Source organism: Nelumbo nucifera, chromosome 1 (assembly GCF_055504915.1).
Source record: "Nelumbo nucifera cultivar China Antique chromosome 1, China Antique-T2T, whole genome shotgun sequence".
In the NCBI taxonomy this organism is placed as follows: Eukaryota; Viridiplantae; Streptophyta; class Magnoliopsida; order Proteales; family Nelumbonaceae; genus Nelumbo; species Nelumbo nucifera.
The window spans coordinates 159328695-159348782 of record NC_142649.1 but is presented as its reverse complement, the minus strand read 5'-3'; the positions used below and the strand labels follow the sequence as shown (position 1 = coordinate 159348782).

Below are 20088 nucleotides of genomic sequence, written 5' to 3'. Positions count from 1 at the left end.
GGCCAAATAGTAGGTGGAGACCACCGCCCGCAGGATATGCGTGATTGGCCGTCCTATTATGGCATTGTATGGGGAGGGGGTCGCAACCACCAGGAAATCGTGGTTGAGTCTGACCGCACAAGGCCGCGTGCCGACTTCCACGGGCACCGTTATTTTTCCAAGGGGCCTGACTTCCTCCCCGCTGAAGCCCACCAGGGGAGTGCTTGCAGGTTTTAGTTCGCTCCTTGGCAGCTGTAGCCGATCAAACGCCGACTTGAAGAGGATGTCTGCCGAGCTGCCTGAATCTACGAGCACGCGCCTAACCTCGAAGTCGCTGATCCTGAGTTTAATGACAAGTGCGTCGTCGTGAGGGTAGCGAACTCCCCGCGCGTCGTCTTCTGTGAAGAGGATCGGCTCCTCGATCTTCGGCCTTTTCGGGGGGTTCCGCTCCTCGAAGACCGCTTCGCGAAGTGAGGTCCGGGCTGCCGCTGAAGTGCATCCCGCCACCACCGAACCTCCCACAATTACATGGATGGTTCCCCGAACTGGCCTTTCTGCCGGAGGCTGTCGCTGCATCGGTTCGGCAGGCCTGCTGCTAGTCTCGGGGGCATCCTTTAAGTGTTCGCCCGGCTGATCCGCTTTATTGCTATTATTGTTGTGCTGTACAAAGTTTCTTAAGTATCCGCGACGGATGAGCCCCTCTATCTCGTCTCGGAGGTTATTGCACTGCTCGGTACTGTGACCGTGGTCCCTATGGAAACTACAATACAAATTCTTGTTTCTTTCGTTCGGATTTTCCTTTAGGCGAGGTGGCCATTTCACGTATGGGGCGTCCTTGATCGTCATTAGGATCTCGGTCCGCCTCGTGTTCAGGGGCGTGTAATCCGTCCGAACTGGCAGGGGAGCTCGGAACGACTGGTTCGGTTTTGGGTCCCGGGCCGGGTTTCTTCTGTCGGCCGAGCTAGAGGGTTTGGTTTTGGGTCCCGGGCAGGGAGCTCGGGTTCTCAATAGGGAGCACGCTCTTAACAGGGAGCTCGGGCTCCTAGTAGGGAGCTTGCTCTTAATAGGGAGCTCGGACTTTAGGGAGCTCGGGTTCTTAGGGAGCTCGGACCCTTAACAGGGAGCTCGGGCTCCTAGTAGGGAGCTCGGACTTAGGGAGCTCGGGTTCTTACTTAGGAAGCTCGGACTCTTAACAGGGAGCTCGCTCTTAACAAGGAGCTCGGACTAAGTACAGCGGTCTGGAGTTCGGGCTCGGTAGCGAGCTTGGACTTGCTTCCGATGTTCGCTTTGGGCGCTCTACTGTCCCGAGCTGCTTGCCTTTGCCACGTGTCGGGCGATCGCGAGGTCGGGCCAAATTTCCCTTCATCAAGGGCAAAGGACAGAGAAAGGAGTTTTCATCCCCAATACCTTGGATGGCATTCGATTTATCAAATATGATGCAGTAATGACTGCTTGAGACCAATAGTTTTGGGGAAACTTGTGTTGAAATAGTAAGGCTCGAGTAGTCTCCAATAGGTGTCTATTCTTGCACTCAGCAACCCCATTCTGTTGGGGGGTACTAGCACAAGATGACTGATGGATCATTCCAGCATCCTCCATAAACAGATTCAAGAACCTTTCAAAGTATTCAGCTGCATTATCAGACCTTAATAGTTTAATTTTCTTGCCAAATTGTGTTTCAATCATTTTGTAAAACGCTATGGTTACCCGTGGCACTTCATCGCGTCCTTTTAACAAGTAGATCCATGTGCATCGAGAGTAGTGATCAATAAAACTGATAAAGTACCGAAATCCATCAACAGAAATAATGGGTGAAGGGCCCCAAACATCAAAGTGGACTAAATCAAAAAAAGCTTGAATTTCATTACTAGAAATTGGATAAACAGTTCTACATTGTTTTGATAACTGACAGACTTCACAAACTAAATTTTGACTTGAAACACCTTTGAATAATTCCGGAAACAACACTTCTAATGATGAAAAAGATAAATGACCTAGCCTAGCATGCCACAGATGTAACCTAGCTATTGACTCCACATTGGACAGACTACTAGTAGCAGATGTTTGTAAGGCCGAACTGATGTCTGCATCAAGGTAGTAGAGACCTCCACACTCATGACCGCTCACAATCGTTCTCTTCGTCAATCTGTCCTGAAAGACACAATGAGTAGGAAGAAAAGTTATGCTACAATTCAAATTCTTGGTAAGTTTTGAAACAGATAAGAGATTTGAAGAAAGATTGGGAACATGCAGGACAAATTTTAGTGAGAGGTCCTTGCTTAGGTCAACCACCCCTTTCCCAGAGATGGTAGAGAGGGAACCATCAACAACCCTCATCTTATCTTGGCCAGGCAGTAAATGATAGGAAGAAAATAGAGAAGACATATGTGTCATGTGGTCAGTTGCACCGGAATCAATAATCCAAGAAGCAGGATCAATAGAACTAGTTGCACTAAAAGCTGAGACAGTACCTGATCTGGCAAGGGAGGTGGAAGCAAGAGAATTGGTCCTTAGACGGGCTAGTGCCCGGCTAAGTACCTCTACCTCATCGGTAGTGAAACCCAAGGACCCGTGTCCGGGGGAATTAGCAATCTGTCCCATGGAAGAGGAAGTAACTGTGGATGAGTGTTTTGAGCCATCACCACAGTGACTGGCAACCAGATTCCCACTTGCAGCTTGACCCTTCTGATGCTTCTTATCCTTCCTCAAAGCAGCTGGTTTCAGATGTGGATAGAGAACCCAACAAGTCTCTTTCACATGCCTTTCTCCTCCACAATGGGTGCACTTCAGATGTCTCTTGTCCGAGTACTTATTCCCCCTTTTGATTTGTAGAAATTAGGGCCGAATGTTCCACAGACTGTTCAGCTAGCTTAGTTTGAATATCAACTTGCATCTCTTTTGTTCTAACCTCTTCATTCCTCACGAGGTAGTAGACATGATGTAAGTCTGGCATTTCATCCCTTCCCAGAATTTGGGACCTTATGCTCTCTGTTGGATTGAAGTCTTTGTATGTATGAGTATTCGGCTGATAAGAGTTCTTATTAGCCTATACTTAAGTTTAAGTTGTCCTATACTGGGCCTTTGTTAATGGGCCTAATCCTGTTTAATGTTTTAAGTTGTCTGGGTGTCCCATCACTAATCAGGGGCATTCTAGTAACTTCCTATATCATTCTACTACACCATAATATAAATAATAGTACTGTCAACTGAGTAGTGCAGTTCGACATTCCAGCATCTCTTCTTCTTCTTCTTCTCTTTTCTGCTACTTCGGCTACAGTAATTTAGCTTTCATGGTATCAGAGCATTAGCTTCTTCCTGGTTTCAGCCGGCACACACTCTCTTCTCTTGCTGTCTTTTCATCTTCTCTCTTCCTTTTCTGGGTTGCTGTAGTGAAGACCTAGGGGTGTAAGAGAGTAAAACAAGTTCAAACCTAGGGTTTCTCTTGGTTGTAGGACTCAAGGGAAGTAAGACCCAGAAGTAGATGTCCTACTAGGTTATTTCCAGCAAATAGTAGCTATTTGGCTACTAAGAGAGGTCTGTGTAGGACAGACCTAGTTGAGGACTGATTTCAGCAGTCCTAGCACTAGCCGAAAGGGGCTTAGCTACTTCTACAGTTGCAGCTTCGGTGCTCCAGCAAGACTCGCACAAACTTAGCTTCTTCTACAGAGCCACTGTTCACTTGCTACTGTTGCAGCCTCGAACTGTTCACTCGCTACTGTACCCGAACTGTTGCAGTTTTTGGTTCAGCCCAAGTGAAGTCTATCTAGTGTTCTACCAGCACTGTGAACACTTCTACCAGCATAGCAATGTGGCAAACAGCTCCAAGTTCAGGGTGGTTATCAGTCTGAAACCCCTCACCACTGCTGTGAGATTACCTAGGGAGCTGCCAGCTCCAGATTTTTCAGCACTGTGAACCCTAGTTGAGGACTGATGTCAGCAGTCCTAGTATTGGCCGCAAGGAAGGGCACTCTCTTTACAGTTGCAGTACTCAAAGTTCAAGTGGAGTCTGCATAGCACAATAGTTGAGAACCCTTAGCTTCAGGTCGGTTACCAGCCCAGAACTCCTTGCTTGCTGTTGTAACTGAACTATTTCAGAACTGTCACAGTCTCGGCAAGTCTGAAACTGTGCCGAGTGCTGTCAGAACCTGCTGTGATCATTTCAGCTAATCAGATCTGCTCCAGAACTGGTTCAGAACCTTCAGAACTGCTTCGGCTAGTCTTAATCAGTGTCACCTACACAGTGGCTGCAGTCAAGAAGTCTTCAATACCCAGAGATGTTTCTTCTAGAGATAACAGGCCTGCGGCAAGTGGGAATTTTGTCGCCAGCAACAATGATGATAACTCACAAAATACACCAACAGTGTCTTCTTCTCCTATGGGACAGGTTGCTGATTCCTCTGGAACTGGTACATTGGGCTTCACTGCTAGTGAGGTTGAGGTCCTTAGCAGGGCATTAGCCTGTCTAAGAAATAATTATTTTGCTTCTACATCTCTTGCTAGATCAGGTACAGCCTCTACCTTCAGTGCCACTGGCTCTATTGACTCTACTACTTGGGTTATTGATTCCGGTGCTACTGACCATATGACACATATGTCTTCCCTATTCTCTTCATATCATTTGTTGTCTGGTCAGGATAAGATGAGAGTTGCTGACGGGTCTTTCTCCACTATCTCTGGAAAGGGAATTGTTGACCTAAGCAAGGACCTCTCTCTTAAATCAGTTTTACATGTTCCCAGTCTTACCTCAAATCTTTTGTCTGTTTCAAAACTTACCAAAAATTTGAACTGTAGTATAACCTTTTTTCCTACTCATTGTGTCTTCCAGGACAGATTGACAAGGAGAACGATTGGGTGCGGTCATGAGTATGGAGGCCTCTACTACCTTGATGCAGACATCGGCTCAGCCTTACAAGCATCTGCTGCTAGTAATCCGGAAAGTGTGGAGTCAATAGCTAAGCTGCATCTTTGGCATGCTAGGCTAGGTCATGTGTCTTTCTCCTCATTAGAAATGTTGTTTCCCGAATTGTTTAAGGGCATTCCAAGTCAGAGTCTAACCTGTGAAGTATGTCAAATGTCAAAACAATGTAGAACTGTGTATCCAATTTCCAGCAATGAAATTTGTGCTCCTTTTGATTTGGTTCATTCTAATGTCTGGGGCCCTTCATTGTTTCCTTTGATGGCTTCCGGTACTTTATCAGTTTTATTGACCACTACTCTTGTTGTACATGGATCTACCTGTTAAAAGGACGGGATGAAGTACCACGGATAACCATGGCATTTTGCAAGATGATTGAAACACAGTTTAATAAGAAGATTAAGCAATTCAGGTCAAACAATGCTGCTGAATACTTTGAAAAATCCTTGAACTTATTCATGGAAGATGCTGGCATACTACATCAGTCATCCTGTGCTTATACTCCTCAGCAGAATGGGGTTGCTGAGCGCAAGAATAGACATCTATTGGAGACAGCTCGAGCCTTACTATTCCAACACAAAGTCCCCAAGCAATACTGGTCTCAAGCTGTACTTTCTGCATCATATCTGATAAACCGGAATTGGCGGACCTGCCAGAAGGGAAAGGCACTGTTGGGTGCAAGTGGGTGTTTACTGTAAAGCACAGGGAGGACGGGTCCATTGAAAGGTACAAGGCCAGACTTGTGGCAAAGGGGTTTACTCAGAAAGAAGGGATTGTCACTAGCAGCAAATTTTTCATGGGAACTTCATCAGCTGGATGTGAAGAATGCCTTCTTAAATGGTGACCTTCATGAAGAGGTATTTATGGAACCTCCACCAGGCTATGACTTCAGTAGAAAGGTGTGCAAACTGAGGAAAGCATTATATGGGTTGAAGCAATCTCCCTGTGCATGGTTTGAGAGGCTCTGTGGGGCCATGAAGAAAGTGGGGTACACTCAGAGTGGTGCAGACCATACCTTGTTCATAAGGAGACAGGATAGCAAACTTACTGCACTCATTGTTTATGTGGATGATATGGTAATTACCGGGAATGACTTGGAAGAGATAAAAAGACTGAAGGAGTTTCTAGCTTCTGAATTTGAGATCAAAGACTTGGGTCATTTGAGATATTTTCTTGGGATTGAAGTTGCCAGGTCAAGAGAGGGAATCTACATATGGCAGCGGAAGTATGTTCTTGACCTCCTAGAGGAAACAGGCATGATGGGGTGCAGGCCAGCAGATACTCCAATGGAACAGAACCATGGCCTGCAGGAATCAATAGGGGAGGACTACTGTGATAAAGAGAGATACCAAAAATTGGTAGGGAAGCTGATATACTTATCCCTCACTCGGCCAGATATTGCTTATGCTGTGCATGTTGTCAGTCAATTTATGCACTCTCCAAAGATTCCTCATATGAAAGCAGTTGAAAGGATTCTCAGGTACTTGAAGACTTGCCCAGGGAAGGGAATTCTCTTCAGGAAAAACAATAGAATTGAAATTGAAGCCTACACTGATGCAGATTGGGTTGGGTCTGTTGGAGACAGGAAGTCAACCTCGGGTTACTGTACATTTGTGGGAAGAAACCTGGTCACATGGCACAGTAAGAAGTAGAATGTAGTGGCTAGATCAAGTGCAGAAGCAGAGTATCGAGCTATGGCCCACGGGGTTGCTGAACTCTTATGGCTCAGAACTCTTCTTAATGAACTTGGCATTAAGGCTAAAGGTCCTCTCAGGCTGTATTGTGACAATAAAGTTGCCATCAACATTGCCAACAATCCCATACAGCAAGAGAGGACAACATATTGAGATTGATCGGCACTTTGTTAGAGAAAGAATTGTCTCGGGTGAACTCTGTGTGCCTTATACTCCATCTGAGATGCAAATTGCGGATGTACTGACTAAAGGGCTGGCAGCAACAAAGTTTAGGGACATGCTTGGCAAGCTAAACATGATTGATATCCATGCTTAGCTTGAGGGGGAGTGTTTGGATTGAAGTCTTTGTATGTATGAGTATTCGGCTGATAAGAGTTCTTATTAGCCTATACTTAAGTTTAAGTTGTCCTGTATTGGGCCTTTGTTAATGGGCCTAATCCTGTTTAATGTTTTAAGTTGTCTGGGTGTCCCATCACTAATCAGGGGCAGTCTAGTAACTTCCTGTATCATTGTACTACACCATTATATAAATAATAGTACTGTCGACTGAGTAGTGCAGTTCGACATTCCAGCATCTCTTCTTCTTCTTCTCTTTTCTGCTACTTTGGCTACAGTAATTTAGCTTTCACTCTCATATATTGGATCTAGGCCAGCCAAAATTTTAATGCTCTGCCCTCTTCAATTTGTTTGTCATGCCTTTCCTTGTCTCTGGCATTCTCCCAATCAAGAATGAGGTGATGATCTAGCTCTTCCCATAGTCCTTCTAAGGTAGCAAAATATGTTGCAACAGTCATATCCCCTTGCCTCAAGGCAGCAATGTCTTGATTCAATCTATAAATTCTGGCATTATTTTTTCTCTGCCCATAAGTTTTAGACACTTTCTCCCATATCTTGGCAGCAGTGGAGAAATGTTGAACAGTCCTAGCTACCCTTGGAGTCATTGAAGCAAGTAGCCAGGACATAACTGTAGCATTCTCCTTACGCCAAATTGCATATTCAACACTACCCACTTCAGGTTCCTTCTTCTACCCGTCCAAATAACCTGTGAGTTCCCGGGATGTGATGAAGAGCATGGCAGAAACAGACCATTCTCTAAAGTTATACTCATCCAACAACACATTAGTAATCTGCAGGCTGTGCAGATTTGGATTCTCCAGATTAGGGGACCTCCCACTGTCCTAACAACTCTAGAAGACACTTCCCCGGATATAGAAGACATCTTCTCCTACTTGCAAAGATCAAGACTATAAACACAATATACAGAGAACTGTTTCAGACTTACAGAACTTGCTGCACTGCAAACTCTGTCCTGAGAACCCGTAACAGAGCTGAAACCACGAGCACCACACTGCTGCGCTGTGCTCTAATTACTGCTGTCGCAGACTGTAATCAGTCCAGACTTCTGTTGTGTTCTAATCACTGTTGTCGCAGGCTGTAATCTCTGCCACGACCAATTCTAGGACTGCCGAGATCAGTCCTCCCACCTAGATCTGTTCCACACAGATCTCCAGATCTCTCTTAGTCGAATGGCTATAATCTGCTGTACTGAGTCTATTAGGGCATCAGCTTCTAGGACAAACTCCCCTTGGGCCCTACAACCAAGGGAAACCCTAGATGTAGGTCTTGTTGTGTTCTACGACCAACCCTAGGGTTTCTTTGCGGCAACCAAGATAGAAAAGAGGAAGAAAGAGAGTTGGATACGAGTAGAAGATGAAGCAGCGGCTGTAACCAGGTGAAAGATTAGAGCTCTGATACCATGTTTGTTGGAATGAAGCTGCCAAAGGAGAAGAGAAGAAGAAGAAGAAGAAGAAGAGTTGAGAACGGCAGCAATAATCTCTCAGCCAGACCTACTCTATTATCAATAAGTGTATTACATAATGTTACACAAATAGACTACAATGCCCCTGATTAGTGATGGGACACCTAGACAAATAAAAACACTAAATAAGATTAGGCCCAATAACAAAAGACTAAAGACCCAACAAAGAAAAATAAACATATTTGTAATCTGAAGAGCTATACTCGAAGTAGCAAGGAAGAGAAGAGAACCACAGAACTGAAGAGATTGTCGAACTGTACTAGCCAGTCGACCAGTCCTTTATTTATAGATGAATATAGTACAAGGTACAAGAAATTACTGGGATGCCCCTGATTAGTGATGGGACATCCAGATGACTTAAATCATTAAACAGGATTAGGCCCATTAACACAAGCCCAGTTACAAGATAAGTTAAACATAAGAATGGGCTAATAAGAACTCTTATCAGCCGAACATAACTCTAACATTCTAACAATATTAAGACAGCCAAACCAACAAACATGACCCCCAAGCTATTCCTTGTGTTTTCCTAAGGTATCCCTCTTCAAAAAGGTTATCAGTGTTTTGATACCATCTCTCAAAAGTACCATGTTTCTATGGATGTATCCTTCTTTAGGAGTGACCCTTTTTTCTATATTTGTCCTCGGGGGGAGAGTAGCGTTTAAGAGAAACATGTTCAAGTTGAGCTCCCATCTTCCTGATCTTCCATTCCGTGTTTTCTTTCATTGTCACAAGGGTCAACCAAGTTCAAGAATTGTACAGCATCTTGAAGTTGTACCACCAACATCATCAGATTTCTCAGGGGCAGATCTTACCCAACAAGGTACTCTTACTCCCATTTGATGTGTTTGATCCTATTGCCATTGACACTTTTGTTGTTGATGACCTAAGCCTTCCTATTGCTCAAAGGAATATGTAGACATTTGCTCTGGTAGTTAAGATGAACTCTATAATAGTCCTTTTATTATCTAGCTGCTAACCTTAATTGGGACCTTCATCAATTAGATATCAAAATGCCTTCCTAAATGGTGATCTTGAATAAGTGCACATGGTGCAACCCCCTAGTTTCATGCTCAAGGCAGTGAGCAAAAAGTGTATAGGCTGAAGAAGTCCTTATAGCCTAAAACAATCACCAAGGGCTTGGTTTAGTAGGTTTCATTTAGTAATGTAACAGATAGGCTACAAGCGTAGTTTTCAATGTGCCAAGGCGAGGCTAGGCACTAGGGGGGCGCCTTGTCACCTAGTCGCCTAGGCGATGGATTTTTTTTTATGTTGAAAACATAGATCCTAGGGTAGTTCCCTAGGTACCATAACCATATTTCCTTAACAATTATTCATAATTTTCATAAGAAAAGTATAAAGTTCATATTAAAGTATAGAAAATCAACATATTCATAAGTATAAAGTTCAATACAGCATTTAGCAATGTTTGTGTTGATTAAACCCTAATAAATAAGAAAACAATAAAAAGAAATTAGTATCTAAACACACAAAATGATTATTTTAGTTTAGTAATATCTATTTTATAATTATAATCTCAAAAAAGAATGAACAAAAAAGCATTTTATAGTAGGAAGTAAAAAACTGCTTGGTAATTAGGCAAGGCGAGCCTCAAAGGGCGCCTTGTCACCTAGGCGTCGCCTTGACAACTATGGCTACAAATAGTGTCAATCTGATCATACATTGTTTGTGAAAAGAGCGGAAGGTAAACTGTAACCCTGATAGTATATGTTGATGATATAGTTACCACTGGTAATTGGAAAACTGAAATTTAGAAGTTGAAAGAGTTCCTTGCCACTCAGGTTGAGGTCAAACATCTGGGTCCCTTAAGGTATTTTCTTGGAATTGAAGTTGCCCACTCACAAAAGGGGATCTTCATTTCGTAGAGGAAATACATCCTAGATCTAATGCAAGATTCAAGAAAATGGGAATGAAGTCAGTTGACTCCCCCATTAATCCAAATCACAAATTAGGTGATTGTCATGGTGAAACTATCAAAGATGTGAAGCAAATCCAGAGACTTGTGGTAAGGCTCTTATATCTATCCAATGACCTGGTTGGACATTGCTTATGTTGTGGGTGTTCGTAGTCAGTTCATGCATGCCCCTAAGACCATTCACTTAGAAGCAACTGAGAGAATCCTCAAATATCTTAAGAGATTCCCAACTGCTGGTTTGTTATTCTAGGAGCATAGGCATTTGAAGGTTGAAGTGTATACACAGATGCTAATTGGGCAGGATCAGTTGATGACAAAAAATCCACCAGTGGTTACTATACCTTTGTAGAAGGGAACCTAGTCACATGGAGAAGAAAGAAAATGTAGTGGCTAGGTCCAATGCTAAAACTAAGGATAGAGCAATGTCTCATGGTGTAGTTGACATTATGTGGACAAAAATTTGTTGGGTGAGCTTGGATCTAGGATTTACAGCTGATAGTCCCATGTCCTTATATTGTGATAACAAGGCTGCCATCAACATTGCAGCCAACCTAGTTCTCCATAATAGAACCAAGCATATTGAGGTGGACAAACACTATATCAAAGAGAAACTTGTTAGTTGGTAGGTGTGTACTCCCTATGTTTGTTATGAAAAGCAGCTTGTGGTCATCTTCGCAAAGGGCCTACATCACTTGCAACAAAATGACTTTTGTGATAAGCTGGGCATGATTGACATCTATGTCTCAACTTGAGGGGGAGCTTTAAAAGGTTGTCGTTGGTTCATCTTTAGTGTCACAATGTCACTTTTGTATTTTTTACTTTATTTTTTGTCGCCCTAATATAAATACCAATGTTGGCGTCACCAGCACTACTTTTTGGCACTTAATCTTCATTTCTCTTCTCTTCTTCTCTCCTCTCCACTCTTCTTATCTTCTCTTGCTGCTTTCTACTAATTGTTTTCAGTCTAATATGTAAACTAAGAAGCTGAACTCGAAGTAGTAAAGAAGAGGATGAACTTCTTAGATGCAGAGAATGTCGAACTGTGTTAGCAGTCGACTAGGCCTTTATTTAAATATGTTAGAATGCTCGAGTCAGGGGTATTTTGGTCATTCTGGATTATCTGCTTGAGAGTGAAAGGTCTATTGTATCTGAGTTTAAGTTATGTGTCCCATCTTCTATGAGGGACAAAATGGTCTTTCCTGTAACTCTATGTTTTTGAATAAATACAAGTGGGTCAGCTAGGGGAGAGTGATTTTGACTCTCTTCTAGTCTGGCCGAACCTTTCTTTCTTCTTCTTCTTCTTCTTCTTCTTCTTCTTCTTCTTCTTTCTCTTTTCTTTCTTCTTCTCTACTTCAACCTAGAATCTGCTAGGGTTTACTAACATGGTATCAGAGCTGTAAGGTCGTATCCTCATTTCTTTCTTGCTGCTGTTCTCTTTCTGGGTTCGCCGCCAACTTTCACAGTCATCTTCCTTTTGGACTGACCTGAGTGGAGGTTCGATAAGGGGCTGAAAAGGAGCTGTCGTTTTGTGGGCCTGGAGGTGAGGATGCCTCTGGTCGTTGCTATGGTGGTCGTTGGAGTGGTATACTAAACCCTCTATTCAGTATCGAAGAGGGCTGAATGTGAACAGGTATGAACACTACTGCTGTTTGTCCAAGGGACTGTGAATGTTTCTTTTTGTTTCAAAAGTTGGTTGTGGTGGTGGTGCTCAGTGTGACTGATATGCATCTCAGTCGTGTTCCTCTGCATTTCTCTTCGTATGTATGTTGAAAGAAGAGTTGTCGACTGCTGAAGTTCACAACAGCAGTAGATTGGTGGTGGTTGTGTCGTGGTGATTGGTGTATCTATGTTTCAAAATATTTAAAAGTGATCTCCTATACCTTGTGTGTAATCAGTTCTGCAGTGTGCAGCCCAAGTGTTTGATGTGAGGACTGAGTGATTTCAGTCTTAGTGTGTTGATGGTGAATGGTTCTGCAGTGTGCAGCCCAGGTGTTTGATGTGAAGACTGAGTGATTTCAGCCTTAGTGTGTGGTGTGTAATGTGTATTTAAAGAAGCTGGAATTGGTGGTGTTATAAGTGAGATAAGTCTTGTGAAAGAGTGTGAGGTTGTGTTGTATATTTGAAGGTGAAATAATTAAGATGGCTTCATTTGAAAATGGGAATGATAACAAAACAAGTGTCATGCTTTCCCCAGACTATCTAAGTGTTCAAATGACATCCATCAAGTTGAATGGTGAGAATTATGTACCATGGGCAAAATCTGTGGAGGTGTTCTTGAAGGCCAAGAGAAAGGTAAAACATGTAAGAGAGGAGAAACCTCCCTCTGATTCCCCTGGGTTCAGTGACTAGGAACAAGTAGATGCACAGATAATGACATGGCTCTGGAACAGCATGGAACCAAAGATTAGTGTGAACTTCATGTTCCTAGATACAGCTACGGAAATCTGGGATCATGCTAAGAAGTTGTACTCTGGACAAGACAATACAACTAGGGTGTATCAGTTGTACCAAGAGTATTTCAATTTGAAGCAAGGGAGTCAAAGCTTAGAAGAGTACTATGCAAGTTTGAGGAACATTCGTAATGAGCTTAATGTGTATCATCCTCTAACATCAGATGTTCAGATCCAACAACAGCAACGTGAGCAGCTTGATGTGACAAGGTTTCTTGTGGGGTTGAAGGCTGAGTATGAGCCTGTCAGAGCACAAATATTGGGAGGATCTGATCTTCCCTCACTTGAAGAAGTTTTTGCTCGTCTTAAGAGGACATCCATTGAGTCGGTAGAACATTCTTCTCTCTCTGACAGATCTGGTTTGGTAGTGACTAAAGGGGGTGGTCGTGGAAATAGAAGTGGTGGTGTCAGGAGTGGACTCCCAAGCAATCGTGGTGGTCACATGTTTAGCAGGGCTAGTGGTCGGACTGGAGGTCGAGACTCAGGGGGAGGTCGGGGAAGAGGAAGGAGTTATACTCAGAGAAAGTGTACACATTGTGGTTTAGAGGGGCACACAGTTAATTTCTGCTATGATTTGCGTGGTGCACCCAACACTTGGACTAACAATGCTAGGACTAAGGGTAGTGACACAATTACTGAAAGTCAGCAAACTGACCCAATCCCCTCCACATCTACTTGTGCTTCTGAGAAGGAAATGGTGAGTGTACCACGTGCAGTATATGAGCAGTTCATTCAAGCATCTCAGCAGAACACTGCTACACTTGCCCAGTCAAGTATGGCTTGCTTAGCTTCCAAAGACTCACACTGGATCATTGACTCCGGGGCCTCGGACCATATGTCTGGGACTCATGATGTATTTTCTTCCCTTTCCCACTCCTCCACACCTCAAACAGTTACACTTGCTAATGGTTCTACATCTCCTATCTGTGGTGTTGGTGATGTTAATCTCTCCTCCTTGCCTTTATCATCTGTTTTATATGTTCCTAAGTTTCCTTTTAACCTTATGTCTGTCAGCAGATTAACCAAGTCTCTTAATTGTTCTGTAACCTTCTACCCTTCTTCTTGTGTGTTTCAGGATCTCAAGACGGGGAGGAAGATTGGTGGAGGGCATGAAGCAGGTGGATTATATTACCTTGATGGTGGTGGTCCTCCAGTAGCTTTTCAGTCATCTCTTACTCCTCTTCAATGGCACTGCAAACTTAGTCATCCTTCTCTCAAGGCCTTGAAGTTATTGGTTCCTTCCTTGAGTCATCTTTCATCATTAGATTGTGAGTCATGTCAATTGGGTAAACATCATAGTCTCATTTAGTCCAAGAGTTGATAGTCGTGTCTCAAGTCCTTTCTCTTTAGTTCATTCCGATGTATGGGGTCCAATTAAAGTGGTGTCATACAATGGGTATAAGTATTTTGTAATCTTTGTTGATGACTTTTCAAGGATGACATGGATTTATCTTATGAAAGATCGTAGTGAGTTGTTCCCTATTTTTCAAAAATTTTATGCTGAAATACGCACTCAATTTGGTGTTCATATTAAAATTCTTCGCTCCGATAATGCCAAAGAATACAACTCCTCACCATTTCAGCAATACCTAGAACATCATGGGATCATTCATCAAACTTCTTGTGCCTACACCCCACAATAGAACGGTGTAGCTGAACGAAAAAATCGACATCTTCTTGAAACTGCTCGATCCTTGATGATTAATATGAATGTCCCAAAACATTTTTGGAGTGATGCTGTTCTTACATCCTGTTTTCTGATCAATCGGATGCCCATGTCAATCCTTGGAAGTCAATCCCCTCTCTCCGTGTTGTTTCCCACTTTATCTTCATTTCCTCTTACCCCAAGAATCTTTGGCTGTGTTTGTTTTGTTCAACACTTGGGACCTGGGTTAGACAAGCTAGATGCTCGAGCTACTAAGTGTATCTTTCTTGGCTACTCAAGGACTCAGAAAGGGTATAAGTGTTATAACCCAAAATCCCATAAATCGTTTGTGTGCTCTGATGTCACCTTCTTTGAGTCAGTTCCGTTCTTCTCAGATGCTAGGATCTCTTCCTCTCCCTCTGTGGTTCCCCTTCCTGTACCTATTGTGGACATCCTTCCAGTAGCTCCTGTTTCTACTGCAGATGCACATCCTATGCCTGTTACTACTGAGAAGCCGCCAATCACTCAAGTGTATACCCGCAGAAGTGCATCGGGCCCTCCTCCACTTCAGCCCCTGTCGACAGATCCTACTACTGCTCCTTCTCCTTCAAATCCTGATCTTCCTATTGCTCTGCGAAAAGGTAAACGTACTTGTACTCACCCCATTTCACACTATGTTTCTACTGCTCACCTTTCTGCTTCTCATTGCATATTTATATCATTACTCTCATCTGTTCCCATTCCCAAGACTGTCCAGGAAGCTCTTGCCTCCCCAGGGTGGCGGCAAGCCATGGAAGAACTCTCTGCTCTACAACATAATCACACATGGGAACTCACCGCTCTTCCTTCCGGTAAGCACACAGTTGGATGTAAATGGGTCTACACAGTGAAGTATCTTCCTGATGGCAGTGTGGAGTGATTGAAAGCGAGGTTGGTGGCCAAGGGTTATTCTCAGATGTATGGTGTGGACTATATGGAGACATTTTCTCCTGTGGCTAAGATTGGTTCAGTTCGGGTGCTGATTTCATTAGCTGCTATGTATGATTGGCCTCTTGTACAACTTGACATCAAAAATGCCTTCCTGCATGGTGATCTAGTTGAGGAGGTGTATATGGAGTAACCACCAGGGTTTGTTGCTCAGGGGGAGTCTGGCAAAGTGTGTAGCCTCAAAAAGGCAATTTATGGACTGAAACAATCTCCACGTGCTTGGTTTGGCAGGTTCAGTGAAGTGATGAAAGCCTTTGGGATGAAACAATGTCAGGTTGATCATTCTGTGTTCAGCTATAACTCAAAGGATGGGAAAATCTTGCTAGTCGTGTACGTGGATGATATTGTCATAACTGGGAGTGATAGCAATGGAATCAACAGGTTGAAGAAATTCTTACAGGATCACTTCAATACAAAAGATTTCGGGAAGCTGAAATATTTCCTGGGAATAGAGGTTGCGAGGTCAAAACATGCGATCAAACTATGTCAAAGAAAATATGTTCTTGATCTACTTGAAGAAACAGGGTTGTTAGGTGCTAAACCAGCAGAGACTCCTATGGAACTCAATGCCAAGCTGAGTGTTGATGCGGGTGAAGAGTTTGATGATCCTGAAAGATACAGAAGGTTGGTGGGCAAATTGAACTACCTGACCATTACCCGACCAGATATATCATTTGTTGTGTGTGGTGAGCCAGTTTATGCAACATCCTCGGATTCCCCACTGGGAAGCTGTTCTGAGAATTGTTAGGTACCTAAAAGGTGCTCCGGGTCGTGGTTTGTTATACCAAAGTGGAGGAACTCTTGAGATAGTAGGGTACACAGATGCTGACAGGGCTGGTTCTATATCAGACAGGAGATCAACTACAGGGTATTGTACCTTCCTCGGTGGCAATCTTGTAACTTGGAAGAGCAAGAAACAAACAGTGGTGACAAGAAGTAGTGCAGAAGCAGAGTACAGGGCTATGGCCCATACCACATGTGAGCTAGTATGGCCGAAGAACTTGCTTCAAGAGATGGGATTCTCAATTGACAAACCCATGAAATTATACTGTGATAACCAAGCTGTTGTTCACATCTCTTCCAATCCCGTCTTTCATGAGAGAACTAAGCATATCGAGGTTGATTGTCACTTTGTAAGAGATAAAGTAATAAGTGGGGTGATAACCACATCTCATGTGAGCTCAGGAAATCAGTGGGCAAATCTTCTCACAAAGGGATTGTCTCGGGGAAGAATAGATTACATTTGTAACAAGCTGGGACTATATGATATATACTCTCCAGCTTGAGGGGGAGTTTTAGAATGCTCGAGTCAGGGGTATTTTGGTCATTCTGGATTATCTGCTTGAGAGTGAAAGGTCTATTGCATCTAAGTTTAAGTTATGTGTCCCATCTTCTATGAGAGACAAAATGGTCTTTCCTGTAACTCTATGTTTTTGAATAAATACAAGTGGGTCAGCTAGGGGAGAGTGATTTTGACTCTCTTCTAGTCTGGCCGAACCTTTCTTTCTTCTTCTTCTTCTTCTTCTTCTTCTTCTTCTTTCTCTTTTCTTTCTTCTTCTCTACTTCAACCTAGAATCTGCTAGGGTTTACTAACAAAATATAAGTGAAGTAAAAAGTACAATAAAATTACTGGTATACCCCTGGTTAGTAATGGGACAACCAGAATACTTAAAACATAAACAGGATTAGGCCCATTAGCAAAGGCCCAGTTACAAGATAAAATTAACATAAGAATGGGCTAATAGGAGACCCTATCAGCCGAACACACTCTAGCATTCTAACACTCCCCCTCAAGCTAAACATGGATATCAATCATGTTCAGCTTGCCAAGTATGTCCTTGAACTTTGTAGTTGCTAGCCCTTTTGTTAATACATCTGCAATCTGCATTTCTGATGAAGTATAAGGCACACAGAGTTCCCCTGAAACAATTCTCTCTCTGACAAAGTGTCGATCAATTTCAATATGTTTTGTCCTATCATGTTGCACGGGATTGTTGGCAATGTTGATAGCTGCTTTATTATCACAATACAACTTGAGAGGACCTTCAGTCTTGATACCAAGCTCATTAAGGAGAGTTCTGAGCCATAAGAGTTCAGCAACCCCATGTGCCATAGCTCGGTATTCTGCTTCTGCACTTGATCTAGCCACAACATTCTGCTTCTTACTGTGGCATGTAACTAGGTTTCCTCCCAAGAATGTACAGTAACCTGAGGTTGATTTTCTGTCTCCAACAAACCCAACCCAATCAGCATCAGTGTAGGCTTCAATTTCAAGTCTACTGTTCTTCTTGAATAGAATTCCTTTCCCTGGGCAAGTTTTCAAGTATCTGAGAATTCTTTCCACTGCTCTCATATGAGGAGTCTTTGGTGAGTGCATGAATTGACTGACAACATGCACTGCATAGGCAATGTTTGGCTTAGTGAGGGATAAGTATATCAGTTTTCCTACCAATTTTTGGTACCTTTCCTTATCACAGTATTCCTCACCCATTGATTCTTGTAATCCATGGTTCGGTTCTATTGGTGTGTCTGCTGGCCTGCACCCCATCATGCTTGTTTCTTCTAGGAGATCTAACACATATTTTCGTTGACATATGTAGATTCCTTCTCTTGATCTAGCAACTTCAATCCCGAGAAAATATCTCAAATTTCCCAGGTCCTTGATCTCAAATTCTGAAGCTAAGAACTCCTTCAGCCTCTTCATCTCTTTCACATCATTTCCAGTAATCACCATATCATCCACATAAACAATGAGAGTTGTAAGTTTTCCATCCTGCCTCCTTGTAAACAATGTATGATCCGCACTGCTCTGAGTGTACCCCACTTTTTCCATGGCCGTACAGATTCTCTCAAACCATGCCCGGGGAGATTGCTTCAAGCCATACAAAGCTTTCCTTAATTTACACACCTTCTTTCCAACATTATATCCAGGTGGGGGTTCCATGAATACCTCTTCATGTAGATCACCATTTAGGAAAGCATTCTTCGCATCCAGCTGATGGAGTTCCCAAGAGAATTTTGCAACTAATTACAGTAGAACCCTGATTGTGTTGAGTTTTGCTACCGGAGCAAAGGTTTCCTTGTAGTCAATTCCTTCCTTTTGTGTAAATCCCTTTGCCACAAGTCTGGCCTTGTATCTTTCAATTGACCCGTCTTCCCTGTGCTTTACTGTGAATACCCACTTGCACCCAACAGTGCCTTTCCCTTCTGACAGGTCCACCAATTCCCACGTTCTTGCTTTCATTAAGGCTTTCATTTCTTCATTCATGGCTTCTTTCCATCTTGGATCAGATACCACCTCTGAATATCTGGAAGGGACACATACAGAGGAAAGAGCAGACACAAAGGAATGATAGGCAGGTGATAAATGTGAGTAAGAGACATAATCAGCTATGGAATGCCGAGTGGTACAAGAACGAACAGGCTTACGAAGAGCAATAGGAAGATCCAAATCTGAATTGAGAGAGTCAGAAATACCTTGGATTGCCGAGACAGATTGATCTGAGTTCAACTGGTTGCAATCATGAGGCTGAGGGCCCTTTTTTCTTATTATTCTGATTCTAGGATATGCCCCAGGGGCATACTTGTAATTTCATATTCTTTTATGAAGTTAATATAAATAGAAAACTGGCGGCAGCCAGTAGTGACTCTCTCTCTCTCTCTCTCTCTCTCTCTCTCTCTCTCTTCAATGGGGGAGTCCATCTGCACCCAAACAAAGAAGTAAATCATTCCCAAATGAATTTGGCAAACTGACATGAAATTAGTAAGTGGTATCCAAACACACCATCAGCTCTGTAGTGAGGCAACAAACAGCTATTGGGTTTTTTCCTTTGAAGCAAATCTCCTGTATTAACTCTTTCCAAAAAGGCTTCCCAACAGAAATTCCTAACCTTCGGAGGTATAGGTTGACACCACACCTCTTTAACAAGAAAGGACAATCCAAAAGAAGATGGTTGTATTAGGGATTTAAAGAAATGAGGCACAGGTGAAGGAACCCGAGGGAGTGAGTGTCCAAACTCTACTATCTACCTTTGTTGGCTCCAGAAAGACCCCATCAAGGATGTATAGTAAAAATTAAGGTACAATCTAACTCTTGTGTCCATGAAGTCTCTTCTCAATCCCAAGTTCCAACCAAACCCAAAAGTTGAGTTAGAAGGTACAACGATGGTGGACACTGTCCATCCACATATTAATATAAATATCTTTCTTTATGGGTGTGTTAGACACAAAACACACCCACCAATTCGTGTAACTCTCTTGTTTCTTCTTCTATTTGACTAGAACTGATAGTAGATGCCTGAGAAAGGAGGCAACCACACAACCTAGTTTGCATTTCTCAATCATTACCATTATGTCTAAGCCCCTTGAATTGCTTAGTAACATGAATCAATAGATAGCATACGCAATCCATGCTTGCACCTAATTATTTGAACTAATAAAACAATAGATGTAAGACCACATGCATAGTAATGGTTGATAAAACACTAAAACTATATCAATAAACAAAGAATAGCATATCCATAAGCAATTTTAGAATCAATTTTGCAAGTGAACATATACCTGAGAAAGGCCCTTAAGAATGAAGCCAATATTTGGAATTGCAAACCAATACATATTTGGATCAATCAGTTGACGAGTCTACAACGAACATTAGAACATTAGA

The 20088-nt window shown here is 42.8% G+C and overlaps 1 protein-coding gene across 5 annotated transcripts in view; it reads right to left on the bottom strand.

Moving 5' to 3' along the window:
- LOC104602898 (Serine/Threonine-kinase) overlaps window positions 1-20088 on the bottom strand; it is an 84371-nt gene that overhangs the window by 16725 nt on the left and 47558 nt on the right. For 4 of the 5 annotated variants that reach the window (XM_088894971.1, XM_088894969.1, XM_088894967.1 and 1 more), the window contains one exon: window positions 19986-20063. The exons of the other annotated variant lie outside the window; for it this stretch is intronic. In XM_088894971.1, the coding sequence (XP_088751097.1) occupies window positions 19986-20063 (78 nt within the window). The remainder of the gene's footprint in view (window positions 1-19985; window positions 20064-20088) is intronic. 5 annotated transcript variants of the gene reach the window in all.